Source organism: Symphodus melops, assembly GCF_947650265.1.
Source record: "Symphodus melops genome assembly, chromosome: 1".
NCBI lineage: Eukaryota > Metazoa > Chordata > Actinopteri > Labriformes > Labridae > Symphodus > Symphodus melops.
Window position 1 is genome coordinate 6,582,208 of NC_136691.1, and position 19,457 is coordinate 6,601,664.

The 19,457-nt window shown below is 41.7% G+C and overlaps 3 protein-coding genes across 3 annotated transcripts in view; 1 reads left to right on the forward strand and 2 right to left on the reverse strand.

Annotated features, from left to right (window-relative positions):
• Positions 1-11,010, reverse strand: part of extl3 (exostosin-like glycosyltransferase 3) — a 29,132-nt gene extending 18,122 nt beyond the window's left edge. The window contains exon 1 of the mRNA XM_079338495.1: positions 10,808-11,010. The gene's annotated coding sequence lies outside the window, so the exon portion shown is untranslated. The remainder of the gene's footprint in view (positions 1-10,807) is intronic.
• A 453-nt stretch (positions 11,011-11,463) lies between these two features.
• On the forward strand, positions 11,464-17,025 carry riox1 (ribosomal oxygenase 1). The gene is made up of 15 exons (XM_079368479.1): positions 11,464-11,638; positions 11,848-11,988; positions 12,135-12,283; positions 12,660-12,759; positions 13,216-13,329; positions 13,598-13,704; positions 13,788-13,895; positions 14,750-14,784; positions 14,898-15,076; positions 15,407-15,511; positions 15,594-15,735; positions 15,831-15,951; positions 16,074-16,173; positions 16,258-16,344; positions 16,768-17,025. The coding sequence occupies exons 1-15, from the start codon at positions 11,552-11,554 to the stop codon at positions 16,825-16,827; spliced, it is 1,635 nt and encodes a 544-aa protein (XP_079224605.1). The 5' UTR covers positions 11,464-11,551; the 3' UTR covers positions 16,828-17,025.
• A 55-nt stretch (positions 17,026-17,080) lies between these two features.
• Positions 17,081-19,383, reverse strand: ndufb1 (NADH:ubiquinone oxidoreductase subunit B1). The gene is made up of 3 exons (XM_079368491.1): positions 19,252-19,383; positions 17,920-18,064; positions 17,081-17,239 (listed from the first exon to the last, which is right to left on the reverse strand). Exons 2-3 carry the CDS (start codon positions 18,057-18,059, stop codon positions 17,203-17,205), a joined length of 177 nt encoding a protein of 58 aa, XP_079224617.1. The 5' UTR covers positions 18,060-18,064; positions 19,252-19,383; the 3' UTR covers positions 17,081-17,202.
• Between the last annotated feature and the right edge of the window lie 74 nt (positions 19,384-19,457).

Here is a 19,457-nt window from a genome sequence, read left to right on the forward strand (position 1 = left end):
TTTTCCCGAACGTGGTTAGACTGCTTTGTCATCCTGCTCCACCCCCCACCCCCCCTCTGGATCCCAAAACGTCTGAGCTAGCAGCTATCGCCCTTTCATTATATTTCTGTTTCTTCGAGTCAAATATTTACTTCACTTGATGTCTTGAAACCAAAGTGCACTCGCGCTTCGGTGTGTCGACCAATCATGGTTTCTAAGTGCACGCAGGAAGGCTGTCAAGAGAAGGAAGAGTGAATCTGCGTTTTTCAAACACAGACGTTCGACATGATTCTGCTCATGCATGGCTAACTGTTCTGTGTGTGTGTGTGTGTGTGTGTGTGTGTGTGTGTGTGTGTGTGTGTGTGTGTGTGTGTGTGTGTGTGTGTGTGTGTGTGTGTGTGTGTGTGGAAAAAAAACATTCAACCATTTCCTCTGCTGTGTTTCCTCTTCTCTGCCTGGCTGTAAAATTTGCATTTAGGATTAAATACACAAGCAGGATTTACACGTCTGTTTGGGGAGCCTATTCCTTTTTTTGTCGAGAACATCTTCCTCCTTTTGGAAGAAAAAAAAAAAGGAATAGCTCTTAAGCTTGACAGATGATGAAGAGACTGCCTGAATACATGACAGGACCCCAATATTGACTGAGGTTTCAGTCATTGTCACATAATCAAACAGTGCAGAAAAGCACTGACAGAAGGAGCGAATAAGAAGAGAGGAGTGTAGTCTTCATCCGCCGTGAGGTAACGGACAGAATCTGTAATGTGGCGGAGTGCGAGCCTTGTTTGTCTTGCAGATTGCTTTCTGGTGCCACAGATGAATGATCTGGCCTAGCTTTCTTGATTTGCCTAAATAGTGGTTGCTGATGAGCTTCCTGAATTAATCAGCGACGTTAGAGCCGATACTGTTCGACTGATTACACAGAGAAACGGCGTAAACATGAAGCTACGAATGATGGAGTAGGAAGGAAGATGCGAGGTTGAATAATTCATCCGACTCCCCAAAGGTCCGGACTTTAGACGGAGGAGAAGAAAGTTGACATCAGGGCCGGGACGATTGGGAGGATTGGATGTTGTCGCTGCTCTCGGGTGCCAATTTGATTTATTTGTGATTCTGAATGATGGAAAAAAAAAAACAAGTCATTCAGCCTTTGTTATTTTTAGCTTACATTTCCTTTTCTTACCATCTCTGTTTTCTTAGTAACCCCCCCCCCCCCCCCCCAAGTGTGATTGACAACCTGTCAACCAGAGAGAAACAGCAACGTTTATCATCTCTCCCCCAAATATGAAGATAAAAAAAGCCAAATCAGAAACTCGAAACTCTAGTCTTCAATACAGTAATCCAAACCCCAACGAGTCACACTGTGGTCGCTCTCTTTGAACTCTAGGCTGCCTCGTTTTCACTGATCTGCCTCCATTTTTTTAAACCCCATGACGCCTGAATTTGTATTAAAACATTTTTTTTTTACATGTGTCTCTGCTTATAAGTTGATGCTCAATTAGGCTGAGAAAGTTTATTTAAAAATATCACATAAAATAGATAATACATAAAAGCAGCACATACATAGCACATAAAACGGATGTTGTTCTGTCTCTGACTATGACAAACTAATGCTTGCTAAAGTTTCCTCGGTATGTATTGAAAGTGCATCAACCAGCAGTGGAGGAATACAGACGCTATGTTGGCTGCATTTGGAGAGGAAGCGGTTTGATGCAAATTTGCGACATTAGGCGTCAAGGGGTTAAATAACAGTTGTGGGGGCGGGCGGGACACACAACACTTTAAGCATGATTTTGGAAAATCAACTGAGCTGAACAGGCCGGCCAATATATACCGTTTTAGACGTTGAATATTTCGTCATATTGGGGTTTCTTAAATGTGGAACACCAACAAAGTTCAAAGGAGTTTGTAATCACGTCCTGTGACCGAGCGTGTGCATGTGACACACCGTCAAGCCCCTTCTTCTGAGGGAGCTTGTGAGCCTAAATGCCTTCGACTGGTATTTGAGCCATTCATTACCAAAAATCTAATTACAGGCTGCCACATGCTACTCATTGAACCATTCGCGTCGACATAACTACTTTAGTCAGAGATCAAAAGGGTGCAAAGACATGTGAGGCTACAAACAGGCGCGTCACACACTGAACACCTTTGGCAGAACGCAGTGAACAGTGTGTGAGAGCAACATGTCTTCCATCCTATTTCCTACACTCTAACACCATACGTTCATCCACCCCAAAGAGTGAAAGCTTGCTGTCACTACTACAAGAACTTCAGCAGAAAGTCAGAGACAGGAAGAAGAAGGAGGGCGAGGCGGGGGGGAGGGGGGAAGATGAAGAGTCTTTTTGTGTGCCTGAGTAGTGGCTGCCGTCGTGATTGAATTCATGTCGAGTTCACAGCAGAGGCCTCTCGTGTGTCAAAGGAAGCCTCTCTCTTCCTCTCTCTGACCGTGAAAACATCTCAAGGAAAGTTCAGAAAGTGCCCGTCAGATCTCATCCTTCTTTCTGCATGCGGGGGGGGATGAATATGGTACGATATGGTATGAATGCATCACTTTTATAGCCAGGCCTTACACCTGTGTTAACACAGACTTTTGCAATGTTTATCAAAAATGCCTCGATTGCATTAATAATTCAATTGCATTTTTTGTGCAGCCCTACCCGACAACATGTAGCCAGGCCCGTACTTTTTCTTTAACTCCGTCTATTGTCCTTACTTTAGGATCTTTTTTTTTAGTCATTCTGGACTGCTTCTTTGGCAACAGTGCAAATGATGGATAATCATCCTCTATGGTGGGGTTCGTGGGTCCAGTTACATAAAATAGCTTATTTTATGTAACTGTACCCACGACATCGGACAATCAGTTGAGGAATGGATGATGGGTAAAATAACCAGCTTTGTGTGGCTGCAAAATAAGAGCTCCACATTGGGGAGAAAATCTAATAACAATCCAACATTATCCCTAAAATCATCCTTCTTTTTTTTTTGGCCCGACAATCGTAGAGACAGGAAGAGTATTCACAGTGGCTCCAACCAGGGGGGGATAGAAAAAGAGTTCATCTAACAAAAAATAAAAAGAGAGCGCAGGAAGTGACTTACAGTAGAGCTTCAAAAACACTTAGTATCATTTACCACCGACTGGCACACTGGGGAAAGGCTTAATAAGGTCTGTCCATGGAGCTCTATGAACAACTGTCTGCATGTGAGAGCGATTTAGAGCAGCGCTGACAGTGACACCTCAGATGTCAACAGCTGTTATCTACGCTCACCATCTCTGTTATGTCATGGATGTAAAACACCATAATAGATCAATGTTTTTTTACACAGCAGATGGTCTGCTGTCAGTCACAGGTGTGAAACTAACGTGTCATTGGCACAAGAGCTCATTTACATGGTTTAATTACATCCCACCGAACAGACCAATCAGAAATGGTATTTATCTCTGTTTCATGCTGTAGGTCAACAACTTTACTGTAAAAGAGTCCATTTTGACTTTTTCCAAGTTGAACCTTTTCTCAGTATACATCCACAACTATCACAGGAATGTGAATCCCCCCCCCCCCCAAAAAAAAAAAAGAGTGATTGGGCCTTTCTCCTCAGTCTGCCCTCGAAAACTTTCAAACAGCTGGGCACTCTGAATTGTCCGCAAATGGAAGTATGACTCCAAATATTTGCTTTGACGTCTGAATCCAATCATGAGGTCTGTGCCAGTTCTTTCTCTCCCAGCACACAGCAGCAGCAGCCTCAATCTGTGCAAGCTCCGCGCTATCAGCAGTTTGGCTTAATCCAAAAACGGCACCAGTTTGTAAGCCATGATAATCACGTAGAAAAGTAGCCGGTGTTTGGCTATAAATCAAGAGTGATTTGAATCCACAGAGAACTGTCCTCGTTCTCCAAATAAGACGTTCTTGGACATACGTCACTTTGATGCCGTTAGCATCATAACTCCACCGTCGTTGGCATGTCCTTTGGAGATATGCATCTGTCTTTTTTTTATAGGGAAATAGAGACTACAGCACAGCTGAGGTCAAAACTTAATATGACTTGAATGAAATACAGGCAGCAGACCGATTAAGCTGTCGAGTCACAAATCAACAGAATAGCTTAGCATGGACTGAATGAGCCAGGGCTAGGCAGAGCGTCTGCAGTTAAATGAATTGGACAGTAGTGATGGCATTAGTGCCTTAAAAATCAATGTCATATCAACCAACAGCTCCAACTAGAAAGGATTTTGTCTTGTCTTTTGAACCGAGTGATGGCGACTTACATGGGTCTGTTTCATCGCGTAGTAGAAAACTTCAATGAGTACGGGACTCGTGTCGCCTCGCGTGACTTTAGCGTGCAGGTGAAATGTGCCTAAAAAGCAGTGGAAAATTCTTGACGACTCATGTTCAACTCACAGAATTCTAATTTGAGTACAGTCAAGTCTTTAACACATCCTCCACATGCTCCCCGTGTGTACTCAAGATAAAATCTCTACCTTTGAACAGCAATACAAAAACACACAGAAAATGTGTCTATGAAGTTGAGACATGGAGTCGGGGACTTAATTCCTCAGGTGGAAAGCTGCAACCACTAACTATGATTATGTGTTGAAGTTTTATTTGATTATCATACACAGACACAAAGTTCGAACTGTCCCTGGTCAGCATGGTGCTACCCTGCAGCTGTAGCACACTGGGAACAGTTAATGGGTAACAGAGCAAAACTAACACACAGGCCCTGAAATCCTGCTTTCCCAACAAATAAATCCTCTTGTTATCTCGCCGTAGCAGCGGCAGCAGCCCGCTCGCTGTGTCCTCCGGAGAGCTCTTCCTCTCCCCCTCCTGCGCGGGCTGGCATCGGCCGCAACAGATTGACTCAGCCCGACAACAGCTGCCAGAACCCCACAAGCCCCGTCCTCCAGACACTGATGGATTGTGGGAGGGGAGCCAGGGTGATTAGCCTCGTGACATGGGAGGAATGATTGCAGCGAAGCCCCCCCTGAAAGAGACTGAACCTGAGTGTCAACACGGAGCATTCACACTGCTTCATGTCATGTTGTTAATGTCCCGCCCGGCCTTATAAACGGACCCGGCTTGAACTCGGCGCGTCAGCCGCAACAAGTGGTGGGATTATGTCATCAAATTGTCACCCGGACGATGCAGGACAACTTCTCGTTGTGAGAGTGTTCTCGAAAAGAAAAGGCCGACGATCACATTCTCACTCTTGCCTCGCAACAAAGAGGTTATTTTTACCTGCTTCTCCGACACTGACGTCCATTAACCAAGGACCAAACACACGGAGGCTCCAACATCGAGAATGCGGATGGGGGAACTTTCAGAGCGTATTCGTTTGGAGAGGCTAACGAACATCGCAAAAGGCAAACGGAGAGACTTTGTCCAGCGCTGGGATCCATAGATGAACATTTTAGAAACGTAGGCTTCACCTGAACAGACGACGTAAAAGTGAAGAGAACATCTTATTTTAGGCTTTTCTAAGAACATTTTTTCGTTATCTAAAAATGTGTGAATGTGTGTATTTTGTGGTTAAATTATTTATGTTTATGGTCTGGGAACTCTTTAACTGTTGATGTATGTTTGTTTCTGTTTATGCTGTTAAAAACAAAATACCAATAAAAATATTTTGGAAAAAAAAAAAAAACAAGGTCCAAACTGTAGGAAAGCAAAAGGTGTGCTTTAATTTGACGAATTATGACTTCTTGGAAACTGCATTAGCTGAGATACCCAACAGCTTTACATGCAGGCAGGGCTTCTGTTGACTTACTCTGCCAAAAATAAATAAAAAATAAAACCAGTCCAAACTGCTTTTTCCCCCCTCTGCTGTATCTGTCCTTTCAAAACTTTTATCAATGCCGTTCATTTCTCTCAAACATCCTGCTGGTATTCAATAAAACGGACAGAACGGGCCGTTCCAGGTTAACGCAGCCTCGCTCTCCTCGCCTCTTAAAAGAAGATGTTCATTAGAGTAGAAGCGCTCGTGCCTCCACGCCGGGGAACACTCAGCTATTCAAGTAGAGCTAAACCTCTGCACTTTCTCAGAGCGAGGACCTGGACAGTTTGACAGCGCGCGAGCCAAATACGCAGCGGCTCCCGTCGGTGATTCATCCGGACTCGCATTACAAGGACACTGCAATTAATGCCCCGGCCTCTGAGTTCAACACCACGGCTTAAAACCTCCCACTGCTGGGCCTGGGAAATTCTATCAGACTCAAATCAAATATCAGGGCTGCAATAAAGAAGCACTCCGTCCTGGATATCAGTGTCGACTCTTAGAAATGTATGGAGGATGTGTGCGGCAGACGACTGCTTCAGTGGAGTCCATAAATTCTTAATTATGGACATCACAAAGAGTAGTTTGTGTTTTCACTGAATATAATGATGTTCACAAGCACTCCGTTTCCCTGGCAACACCTGAGCGTTTCACTAATAACTGAGTGCTCTCATATGAAACCTGACAACAGCAGCCGATATTTCCAGGCTGCTACATTGGCCTCTGCCATTAGAAGGAAAGATGAAGGTGGGTTTTTTTTTTTTTTTTTTTACACGTTGCATTCCTGCAAATGTCTCGAACATTTCAAGCAGTCCGAATCTGAAATCTTCCACCGTTTGTCACACTCGTCCCTTAGAGCGAGAAGTTGTCCCCGTCGAATTTTTCCCAGACTGGAGGTTGCCACTTGGTTTTTACCAGAACTACTTTTTAGTTCATTGATTCAATGTTCAGGATATAATGAACAGCCTACAGCCAATCAGAATCCAGTACTCACCTTGGCTGTCCTTGAACAGCTCGTTTACGTCTTAGTTGCCTCTGACAGTAATTCTTCTTTTTGAGGAGTAAACCGCAGCAGACATGTTGACGTGTCATGATGGAAAATGATCACTGGCATGGTCAATGGGACAATTCAATGGAGGCGATCAATAATGTTACATCAGTATCAGTTACATGACTGCAGTGAATGGAGCTTTGACAGTCGGATGGGGCTCTTGATGAGTCATTTAAACCTGTTATAGCAGTGGTGTCCAAACTTTTTTTCTTGCGGGCCAAAATTGTTGTGTTAGAATCGCTCACGGGCCACAGGGTTTTTTTGTTTGTTTTTTTTAAATATTGGAAGGAACTTTTTGTATTTTGACCTCTTCAAAAAATTATGTAAATACACAATAACTAATTGCAGTGGGAAACTGTTGTGTTCTAATTTTTTGGAAAGAATAGTCAGGCTTTTATAGGTCTCCCTCGCTAACATGAAAGAGAAAAAAAGAACGAAATATGCGATCTGATGAGGCCTGGGGCCAAAATCTTCTGATTCTTTGATTTGAAGTCAAGGGCCACAAAAAATCCACTCAAGGGCCACAAATGGCCCCCGGGCCGCACTTTGGACACCCCTGTGTTATAGTTAAGCAGCATTGTTTTCGGAACAAAAAAACCGATATCTCAAAAACATACTCTACCTATAACAGGTTTAACTACTAATATTTAGTATAGCTGCATTTCTTTCTAACCAGCACCAACTGTTAGGAACTCAGCCTTATAAAACATTTGCTTATTTACACATCGAGCCACTTCATTCCTTTAATTTCTCCAAACCATTTCCTTATGTGCAAGTCCAACTGCTCATTTTTGCTCCAATTTTAGTCTCCACCATCCTGTGGGAAGTTACATTGGTTTTAATAAATCTTTTTTACAAGATGTTAACTACTGTATAAAAAACCATGCATGTGCCATATAGCCAATAGATTGATGTTGATGTTTTATGCTCTTTTTTCTCATGTATGTACAGCACTTTGTCCCAGCTGTGGCTGTTTAAAGTACTTTATAAATAAAGTTGACTTTAAATGTAGCATTTCTTTTTTTAGTCAAACTAAATGGATTTGAGGAGGAGGAGTAACAGACGCTGTCAATGCTTGATAGAACTGGACTTGCTCGGCTGTGAGAGGGTTCATGAGGGTCGGCCATTAATGACAATATCGAACCCTCTCCATCAACAACATGCATCATGACACGATGATACGTCAACGTGTCCTTGGGAAAGTGTCCTAACAGTGAGGTGCTCCTGAAGGAACGAACGTGTGTGAATGTAACACAGTCGTTACATTAGAAGTTGATGGTACACAGCCTTCAGTGTTTGAATGTGTGGGTGATGTGTGTCCCTGGTGTAAAGCGCTCTAATTGGTCAAAAGACGAGGAAGGCTCTGTAAAATGTAAAGCTCCTGCGGGGATCTTCATGACTTGGCGCCCCCTCTGGACAAAGTGGGACAATTGATCTTGTTCCTGATTTTGGCCAGTACATATTTACATTGTTTTTTTCTGACAAGAAAGTCTCATTTTATTTTAATTATCTAACCTGCAGCACACAATTAGTATAATTTTAAAAACTCTGTTTCGACTTTTTGCTGTTAATTACCTTTCTGACACCACCCCGCAGCAAGAGAAACATATTCATAAAATAACTGTACAGAAATAATTCACTCCATGCTGATGTTCTTTGTTTGATTCTGAAGGCCATGAAATGTTCATACAGAACAAACAACACACAACAAGTCAGGCTGTTCAATTACTTTTCAACCTGGACTTTTTGCAAATTGTCATCAGAAGTTAAAATTGGCATGTTAATTCATTTCAACAAGCGCCCTAATTATCCGCAATTGGACGAGGCCAAACCCCACTAATGATGCCACCACAATGGCCTCTACATGAGCAGCAGGCAAGTGTCAGAGTGTTTAATGAGGGCAGCACATCTACAAGCACCTTGACACGTCATGAAGTGCTGATATTGTCGTTTTTCTGCATTGTGACATTTGTTCATTAGCATGCGACCACAGGAGGGGAAGAAAAAAAAAAAAATCATTCAACAACAGCATGGCAATCAGGCCCCTGAGTGAAAAAAGATCAATCCCCTTGTCCACTGTGGGACACACAGAGGGTACATATCAATGCATGATGTGGTCCAATCTTAACATGACACGAGGCGCATTCAAAACATACAGCTGGCTGTGATTTATTTTATATAAAGAAGATAGTCCATCCAAGCTGGTAGATTGTGTTAGTTTGACAGATTTGTAATTACTTTGGTTGTTTTAATCCAAAACTCACAACACAAACCTCTTTTGATGAATTCAAAGTTAACTAATAAATAAACTACTGCCGCCATTATTTCCCAGTAAACAAAAAATACACATGACAGAAGAAGTCCTCGGAATAACATTTGTGATCCAAAAGGAAAATAATAGGATCATGAGAGAAAAGTGAGAAGAAAACAACTCAACCTAGCACACCCGTCTGAGATTACTGCTGCTCACTCCAACATATCAAATCTGATGAAACAGAAGTGATGGTAAACTTGCAACAACCTGAACTTCTTGTGCCTCCACACATCCAGTGAGACGTTTCTACCATCCCCAATTCATTTTTCCACCACTTCCCAGGCTGAGAAAACCTCAGTGTAATAACTGTTTACCTTAGATTCACTCTTATTTATGACGCATCATCAAGAGATTTGACGAAAGCGTCCGTTGAGTGAAAAAGCGCTACGGCCTTCTCTTCAATGCCTCTCAGCCACAGACGACCACAAAGCTTTTGAAGACAACTCTGCTCGGGCTGCTATTAAGTGCTCAACGTCGGGCTTTGAAATCACAGTGAAAGGGATTTACTGGTCACTGAAACATTTTGTTAAATTAATGCTCTTTGTCGTAACCTCATTGTTCCTTCAAACAGGCCAAAGCTGCTCTTAATAGCAGCTACTTTTCCCAAGTTACAAAGAAGGACTTCAGCGGTGTAACAGCTTTGGTTGATTGTCACATTGCACAAAGTTCCAGTTTATGAGGTCCACCGAGCTACTAGATACGCAGTCGGCTCAATAAAACATCTCTAGAATAACCACTGCCATCGTGTTGAGTGTCATCGAATGTAAAGTGTTTTAGGAAAGTATTGATTCAGTTGTCCGCTCCTTGAGGAGGCTGCACTTTATGGTGCTGTTGAACTGGACAGAGTTATACAGGGATGACTTTTTAATGATTTACATCTGGAATAAATTGTTTAAGTTTATCAAACGTAAGCATTGTTGTCAATTTACTTATGTTGCCTTTAAACTACATAATGGATTTGGGAATAAATGCAATGGCAAAGACTTGCCTCTTCTATTATTTGACTCCACTGAGCTACAGCAGCTGTAACAGCAAACACAACTTAAGCATCCAAATATAGTTTTATAATTGGACAATTAGTCACAGCAACAGCAACGGCAGTCATACAACTAAAGAGACTTTCGCTGTATTAAAGAAGGGGATCTAATTCTCTCAGTTTTAGAATAATGATCATGCCAGAAGCCTTTAATGACCGTCACTCTGCATGTCGACATTTAAATGTCTCTACTTTCAGTGGAGTTTGGAGCTGCACGTTCTGGGCTTTGACAATCATATGAAGGGCCTGACACATTTAAAATGTGCACACAAGTCTCAACAGGATTTTTCCCCCCGTCCTGGTCTGGAAGATCCTCTTCACACTGTAGTAACATCAGAGCAGCGACTCCACCGGCTTGGGTTGATCCAGAGCAAAACACACACTCACGACTGAAGAGCTCAATAAAGTGTGCATGCAAACTAATGACATTTAACATGCACACCTGTGTATTAATCAACAACTAAGAAAGCAAAAAGGAAACAAGAGGACTCAGGGATACTGTGATAAAGGTGGTCTGCAGAGGGGGAACACACAAGGGGCCATATGTCTCATCTGGCCAATTAGCTAGCCTGCTAGCCAGCAGCAGCAGTGGTCACAACAAAATACATTTGCTCCCCACTACACTGGCACACCAGCGTTAGCTTCATGAGCTACTCACCCCAGCAGGGTCCTGGATGTCCACAAAATGTGAGTCCTAAACGCGCCGGTGGGTTTATGAAAAAAAAACGTGAAAAAGCAAAAAGAAACACAGACTGAGGACAAGCCTGCGGTGCTGCTGCGTTTCCAGCTCGCGCCGCTCACAGCACCATTAAAAGCTGCATTGTTGGAGCGACGGATGGACAAACAGCACCGAGAGCGCGGTGCAGTGTGGGAATTGTGGTTCATTAGCGGTTGCTTTGAAAAACGCACGCAAAATATTAAGCGGACTGCTCCATCTAGTGGTCAGTTTTGGTGTCAAACAGGGATACAGTAGCGTTTGTTAGTTTTAAAGATTGTTTTTTTTTTCCGCTTACAAATAAAAGAGCATATTTGTGTACTATTCTTTACGATACAAATCTCTGTTAATTGTTTTGTCCCGGCCACTGTTGACAAAGAAATGTTTTAATCTCAAGTATTTTTCTTCCAGGTTAAATAAAAGTAAAATAAAAATAAAGAATAAAAAGACATTTTTCTTCCCTGTCATTTTCGACGCAGATTTTTTTTTCAGCTATTCTGGCGGGGAAATATTTATAAATATTATTTTTTACAGTCTATGGGAAATACTCCGAAGAGGTCATTTGCTGGCTGTGATTTGTCTTACAACTCTGTGGGTGGCAGTAGTGAGTCCATTGAAGCGCAAAAAAACAAAACGCTTGAAGAAGACGTTTGAGCAGTCGCAGTGTGATGACGTACTTGTTGGAAAATGGAGAGGAAACACATGTCAGCTTTTGCCTTGTATCAAACTATTCCCACAGACGCGCCTCCTCCTGCAAAGAAGCCTTCCTTGCAGGTACACTTTGATAAGATGAAGTGATAAACTAGAGCTGATCCCTTTGCTCTCTGACAGCTGCAGGACCTGGATCACTGCTCAGTCCAGCACAGCCCTCCTGATATGGAGTTACTTTACAACAATGATGTTCACTTCTCCTTTCTTTCTCAAGCCTTGTTCTGGAGCTTGACCGTTTTACAACTTGTGTTTCGATGGTTTTGATGTTTCAGGTGGTGCAAAAGAAGAAAAAGAAGAAGGAGAATGGGGTCAATAAGATCATCAAACCTCAGTCTAAGCCAGAGGGGAAGAAGAAAAGGAAGAAGCTCTTGAATGCTGCACAAAGACATGAAAGATGTGAGGAACCCGTGGAGGTAAATACCTGCATGTAAAAGTCGAATGGTACGGGGTATCATCTTTATCGTAGACATTGCTCTGCCCTTTTTGATGTAGTATTTCTTTTCATATAAAAAGGATTGTACTCTTCTGGGATCGTTCATGTGAGTGTTTGTGCCTCCAGCTGCAGCAGGAAAATGACTGTGTAAATGGAGATGGTGAAGATCTAAACGCTTTGCTGGCTGAGCTTTCAAACGTCAACAACAGCCGAGAGAGAGCGAGCAGGCTGTTCCAGTGGCTCATCAACCCCATCCCTGCTAAGACTTTCTTCAAGTGAGGATGCGTGTGATCACATTTTTTTGTCTGTCTAGTTTGAATAATTCCTCAACTCTGGAGCTCATGCACAGTGCTGTGTAGATTCATTTATAAAAAAAAACCCATGTTTATCCTGTAATGAAATAGAAGAGCTGGTTTTCCTGTCATAATCACTTAGATCTCAAGAAAACAGCTCAATAATAATTATCGGCATAATTCTGCAGATATCCATTATTCTGGATGGTTGTCAGGACTTGAAACTGCATATTGTTTTATCATCCAAAAATGTGATGAATATATACGTAAATAATTACTTGGCTTAATCTCAGACCATGTGCAAGGTTTCATCTTTTCTTGGATAATCCACCTGCTAACATTTTTTCTCTTTCTAAAGAGAAACTTGGGAAAAGAAGCCCATTCTTGTTCAACGTAAAAATCCACATTACTACAAGGGACTTTTCTCCACTGCGGAGTTTGATCGCATATTGAGACAGGTAAGAATCTGACACAACACCAAACTGCACCTTTTGTAAATGTTTCTGTAATTGTAAAAGTATGCAGACATGAGCATACACCAGTTTAATTTGATTGGTTGGTTGATTGATGGACTTTATTGTCAGACAAAGTCTGAAATTTAAAAACATGCTCAAGGGCACCTCAGCAGTGCTCTGCAACCCTCCGCTCCCCAACTCAAATCCCTACAGCCAAGGGAATTTGTCTTCACTTGTGTAACAAGTGTGTAGCAACTAGTGTTCTTGGAAAAGTTCATATTTATCTTCTGTTTCCTCATTCATCTTTGAATTCTTTTAAAAGTACAAGCCTGTCAGTTGTTGTGTTTTTCCCTCTTTTTGTGTTTTTTACTGTATTGCATTATTTTCAGTGCTAAGTAAAGGTTGAGTTGAGGCAAAGATCTGCATACTGAACTATGCGTCTGCATTGTCTGATTGAAGGAGGACGTACAGTACGGAGTGAACCTGGATGTGACCAGCTACACAAACGGCAAGAGGGAGACGCATAATCCTCCAGGAAGAGCTCTGCCCTTCACTGTGTGGGATTTCTACGAGGTAAAACCACAGGATTCTTACACATTGTGTGTGTACCAAGTTATTATGGTAACTTTAACATTCCTTATAAGTGGGCTCTTTGCTTGGATTCAGTTTTTCTTTTCCTGTGTGAAGGTCATTTAAGTCTATTCTCGTTTCCAAACTTTCAGCACCACCTTCATTAAAAAGCAGTTAGAAGTATGTGTTGCACGCTCAAAGGCATTTTCTGTTAAGTGCACCATCTGCCCTGATTAGTAATCATCATCATCTTTGTGTCTCCATTTCCCAGAGTGGCTGCTCGCTCCGCATGCTGAACCCTCAGGCTTTCTCCTCCAACGTGTGGAACGTGCTGTCCATCCTTCAGGAGCAGTTTGGCAGCATGGCAGGAGCCAACGTGTAAGATTTAACATGGTTATTGTAGTAAAAACTTCTTTTTGAATTGTTTATTTATTGACTCTGCGTCCTGTTCCTTTAACCAGATACTTGACACCACCTGGAACACAAGGCTTTGCTCCACATTATGACGACATCGAGGCGTTCGTAGTTCAGCTGGAGGGGAAGAAACACTGGAGAGTGTACAACCCAAGGTCAGTTACGTTAATTACACTTTACATATAGTCCTCGTTTGAATAGTTTTCAGAAGCCCCAACATGTCTGAAGTTTCTTGTCAAAAATCCACTCTGATCCCATATCTCTGTACGCCTATAACCATGCCCCCTTTCTCAGAACAAGCTGTTTCCGTGTCTGTCCCTTTAAATGAAAGTGATATGTGTCTGACCACGCCCCTCCCTAGAAGGGGGTGTGGCTAGGGCTTTGTTGCTCCATGCCCTCTGCATAAAGGTGAGAAGGCAGACTCAGAGGACAGATTAAAAATGTAGCTGTGGGAGTGTAGCCCACCTAGGGGAGGGGCTATTGCCCTTTGTGATGTCACAAAGGGAAAATCTCCAAACGGCCTGTTTGAGCACACATTTTCTAAGAAGAGGAGCAGGCAAGAAATGGAGAGTATGGACTTTTCTTATAATTTTTCTTTTTTTCTCGGGCTAGTGACACATGTTCATATCAGATAATCGTAAAGTGCATTTTGCTTTATATGGGGCCTTTAAAGAGATGTTTTAAGATGCAGGAAAATAGACAAAAAAAACTCATTAAGGCACAATTTTTTTTTTTTTTAAATCTTCCTTTTAGCTGCAGGTCATGGGAAATTATCAAATGATCAAGTTGTGGTTTGAGGACAAGTTTAAGCAGCTACAGTTTTTTTTCTCCCTGAGCTTTGCAACAGAAATGATAAAACATGTCTGATTTTCGAAGAGATTTTCTATACGCTACATGTTTCCATTTGTGGCTCATAGTACAGCCAACTATGATTTCTCATACTTATTTGATATAATTAGACAGTTATATAGAGAAACAAACTGAAAGATCTTTTTTTCTGACTTCTTAGGACAGAAGATGAGGTCCTACCTGTGCTTTCAAGTCGTAAGTCAACATTTTCTTTTATAGTTTCTTTTTTTGTCTCGATTCAGTCTGAATAAATCTCTGATAAACTCGCCTTCTTTTTCCTCTTTTTTTTTTTTTCTTTTTCTTTAAAGCAAACTTCGAGCAGAAAGACATCGGAAAGCCGATCCTGGAAGTGGTGCTAGAGGCCGGGGATCTCCTCTACTTCCCCCGAGGGTTCATCCACCAGGGCGACTGCCTACCAGACGCTCACTCCCTCCACGTCACCGTCTCGTCCTACCAGAAGAACAGCTGGGGAGATCTGCTACAGAAGGTGACAGTCTGCTGAAGAGCCTCATCACAGTCCTACATGTGTGATTCATCAGCAATTTCTTTTTCTGTGTAATACTGATTGAGAAAGCCCCATATACGTACTCTGATACTTCATCATATACAGTAACAGTAGTTTAACTTACAGCAGCTCATTGAGCGATTTTTGCTGTATGTATTGTGTTCTGAAGTCAAAGTGGGGTTTCTGTTTTGCATATAATTAGCCAATCACAGCGACTCTATGAGGAGCATTTTTGCATTGCAGACAGGTTGCAAAGACAACATGTGGCTGCTCATGTCGCTTACTGCCTCTTCAACTTCTTTTATTTTTCAGTTGATTCCTGCTGCGTTGGAAGTGGCGATGGAGGAGGATGTGGAGTTCAGACAGGGCTTACCTTTAGACTACCTGACTTACATGGGAGTACAAAATTCGGACAAGGTGAACATTTACTCGTATAACTTTGTGTCAGCATCATGACCTTTGGCTCGTCGCTAACAGGCCTTGTCCTCCTTGTTTGTAGGATGACCCACGCAGGACAAAATTCTTCACACGTATTGGCGGTCTGATGAAGAAGCTTACAAACTACGCCCCCGTTGATGCCGCAGTGGATCAGAAAGCTAGAGGCTTCCTGCACGACTGCCTCCCTCCCATGCTCACTCCAGGTATTTATGCTCCCCATCCATTTGAAGAAAGAACACTTGGTGCATTAACGCACATCATAAGGCTTTTAATCTGTTATTTATTGGATCTCCTTCAGAGGAATTGGCCAGCAGTGTGCAGGGAGCACCTGCTAGATGGGAGCGAGGTCAGGTTATGGATGCAGGTAAACAAATCACTACCCAGACCAGAGTCCGAGTTCTCCGTGCCGGATGTGCCAGGTACTTTAAAAAAATATATATTTTTATTGCATCCGAGCAGTTTTTCAATGGGCCATATAAAAATAGTGGCCAAAGATCCTTTTAAAGCAGAAATGTCAAACTGTGGCTTTCTCTCCTCTCAGGTTGTGCAGCGATGGAGAAGCTGTTCATCTTTACCACACAACCGACAACTCCAGGGTTTACCACAAAGAGGAGCCCAAGAGTTTTGAAATGAACGCAGAGGTACGTGGGCGATCTGCTGTAATTACACGAGTTGTACATAGTTTCTGAAGGATTTTGTCATTGCCCATCTTCTTTTTCTTTAAGCACACTGATGCCGTGGAGTTTCTGATCCATTCGTATCCCAAATTTGTGACCGTTGGAAGTTTTCCGTGTGATTCTGAAGAGGACAAGGTAGGATGCTAAGCGTTTACAACCTGATAAGTGAAATGTTTATTCAGTTATCATTAAATTTCTTTGTGTTTGGACAGAAGGTAGGAGGTCTTTGAGTTTGGGAGACTTTTTGGTAGGGTTAGTAAATCATATATTTTTTTAAAAACAGTTTGTTGGCTCCGGTGGCCTCATGGTTAATGCTTAAATCCTACGTACAGAGGGTACAACCTTCCAACAAGGCGACCCGAATTTCAAATCTGGCCTTGTGGCTCTTTTCTCGCATGTCATTCTCTCTCTGAAGTTTCCTACTATCCACTGTCCTTCCTCTAAATAAAAGCATTAAAAAAATAAAAATAAACCTTTGCGAAATTTTAGCAAACTGATTAACCTTTGAGCATTTATTTTTTTAAAGTTCTTTCTAATGCAGTTCTTTTCCCCCTCCAGATCTCTTTGGCTGAGCTGCTCTTTGAGAGGGGGATTATCCACACAGCAGAGCCTCTGTAGTGGCCACGGACTCTCCAGTCATGCCGACTGCACGAATAGATGCAAAACTCCATTTTGAACAGGATGAGATCTGGAATGCAAAATGTCCTTGTCCCACTTAGTCTTCATTAGCTCCATGGAAACTCACACTGAACAGCCCATTCATGAATTGGCTGCATAAAGCATAAAATAAACCAGGTTTAAAAAAAAAAAAGAAAAAAAAAAAAGCTATAATGATGTTGCATTTTATACAATGAGAATCACCAGCCCGTGGTTTGATGAGAAAGTACATGTTTTTATTGGTTGATACAACTCATAAACAGACAGAGAAGAGTCTTAAATATGCTGATTTGAGGGGCCACACAGATGAAAGGACTCAGTACAGGTCTGGATGGTCTACTTCCAGGTCACCTCCTCACCAGGCTTCAGCTCCCTAAAGAAAACAAGTCACAAAGTGTCATGAGCAAACGTCTCTGAACAACATTTGCACTGGATGACCTGAATGTCAAACAAGTTTCTTTAATTCCGAGCAAATTCTATTGACATCTCTGGCTTTAGACACTGCTGACCCTCGTTTTTTGGTACCAAGCGGAAAATGATGCCATCTCATAAATATTTGGGTTTAACAAAGTTGAGTCATATTAAAATTTGAGTCTTGCACCTGTTATCCCATGTTTCGCTTTTATTACAAGGTATTCATCTAAAAAAATGCTTAATTAGAGTTCCAACTATCAAGAGAGCATTTAATCTACAAATTTTGAGTATTCATCTAGAATTTTGGTCCATTTTCAAGCAAAAAATATTAAATATCTGCTGGTTCAAGCCTCTGAAATAGAAGGGTGGTCTTTGATTTGACAAGAGAAGAAGTCACTAACAATTGAGAAGAGTGGCTTTTCACAACTGTTTGACATTTTCTGGAGCAAACTATCTTAAAAATAACAGGCAGTTTCAACCATTCACAAAATTTAGATTGTTAAAGCCGTGTTTCAAAATACGGTTAAATGGGGAATGCAGTGGGAAAAATATTGCTCAGTTTTAATGTAAAAACAGATGAACTATGGTGATGCATTTTACGAAAGCATGGCTCTAAATTTGCTTTGTTTTATTTCTTACCTGCTATATAAAGCGCTTTTGTTCCTGAAAGCTGTGAGCTTCTGGTCCTGTTGCCTGTCAAAATACATCCCAAGGAAAAAGCCAATGGGCATCAATATGTTAACCCAATGTGTCCGGGCGAACGCTACGTAGTTGACCATGGTGCCTGCAGAAACAAACAGACATTTGTAACATTTATTTTGTTGGACTGATGTTACACATTGATCAAACACAGAGATGCTTATATTTCCATTTAAGGGACTGGTGTTGCGTCTATGGATTTCTACTATGATCAAAACAGACAATTCTTTAGTTGACCTGAAAAATACGAAACTGTAAAGGTCAAGCACTTAAAGTAAAGTATTTTACTTGTCTGCTTTGTAGGGACCTGGACTTACAAACATCCTGTCCGTCATTTCTAAACTCATCCTTCCAACATACCATCAGCAGCCAAGCTTTAAAACCCTTACACCAGCAACCGACCCCTACAACTATCACTTTTCACACACCTACCCATTCACACATGCTTCTTTATACATCCTTTTCTCATCCATCACATATAACTACCTTCGTCAAGACCATCACATATAAAGTATCTGCCTTTATCTCCTTGTTTTTGCTCATTTCGTTCATCCCTTGTTTGATTATTGCATACCTGTGTGCCCAATGTCCTTCCTAACTATGCTTTGCACTCACAATAAACTTTAGTGGAAAAAGGATTACTGGAGAGCTATTACCAGACATTAATGGCAATTTATCTGTACATTAAGGACCCCCATGAAAGAGTAAAACTGAGGCTAATGCACACATTCAACTTTATTTTGATAGAAAAGTCTGAAGCTATGTACAGCCTGCATGTTAACACAGCATGACTGCAGCTATGTTTTAACCTTTGGACGAGTTTGTCAGTGTGGTTACTCAGTACAGACAAAGCCCTTGACTTGCTGAGAGAGTTGATTCATAGTTTTTGAGACGCACATCTTGGTGAATTGGTGAGAGAAGAGGGTCATATCGTAACTATAACAATAAGCAGACTGTCTTTCGCAACGCACTGTATCACACTACAGAAGTGCTAGATATGTACAGCTCGATACAAGATGACTTATTTTATCCACGTGTAAAATAATAAACTTTAAGTGCAAAGAAACACTGTTTTTTTAACAAAAACAAAATAAAATGCCGCCCAAGTGTCCACACAAGCTAGCTTAACAGTTAGCTAACCCATTTTAGGTTTCAGACATTCGTTGAGAAAGGTGTCTCTGTTAGAAGTGAGTTAAATTAAAGCACACTTAACATGTGATAGACTACTGAAAACAAACACACAGACACAACGTAGAAATACTTAAATATTACCTTCTGTTTGTTCCAAGCCGTGGCCTTCAGCTCTTCACTCAGCAGACAGAGGACATTGGACTCTACCAACTCCGCGAAGAGGACCGTCTTATTTGAACTATAATAACGCTTTTACGTACCCACTGGCCTTCGGGAATTATTTTTTAATGAATTCCGACATGTGTAATCGTAATTTAAAATCATAAATATGAAAATACAACGGAATG

Bases quoted from the DNA above. Each gene is read 5' to 3' on its own strand.
- riox1 (XM_079368479.1), top strand. From the start codon at position 11,552: ATGGAGAGGAAACACATGTCAGCTTTTGCCTTGTATCAAACTATTCCC. The intron at 12,760-13,215 runs GTAAGAATCTGA...GTCTGATTGAAG, and splicing joins TTGATCGCATATTGAGACAG to GAGGACGTACAGTACGGAGT. The intron at 13,705-13,787 runs GTAAGATTTAAC...TCCTTTAACCAG, and splicing joins AGCATGGCAGGAGCCAACGT to ATACTTGACACCACCTGGAA.
- ndufb1 (XM_079368491.1), bottom strand. From the start codon at position 18,059: ATGGTCAACTACGTAGCGTTCGCCCGGACACATTGGGTTAACATATTG. The intron at 17,240-17,919 runs GTAAGAAATAAA...TGTTTTCTTTAG, and splicing joins AAAAGCGCTTTATATAGCAG to GGAGCTGAAGCCTGGTGAGG.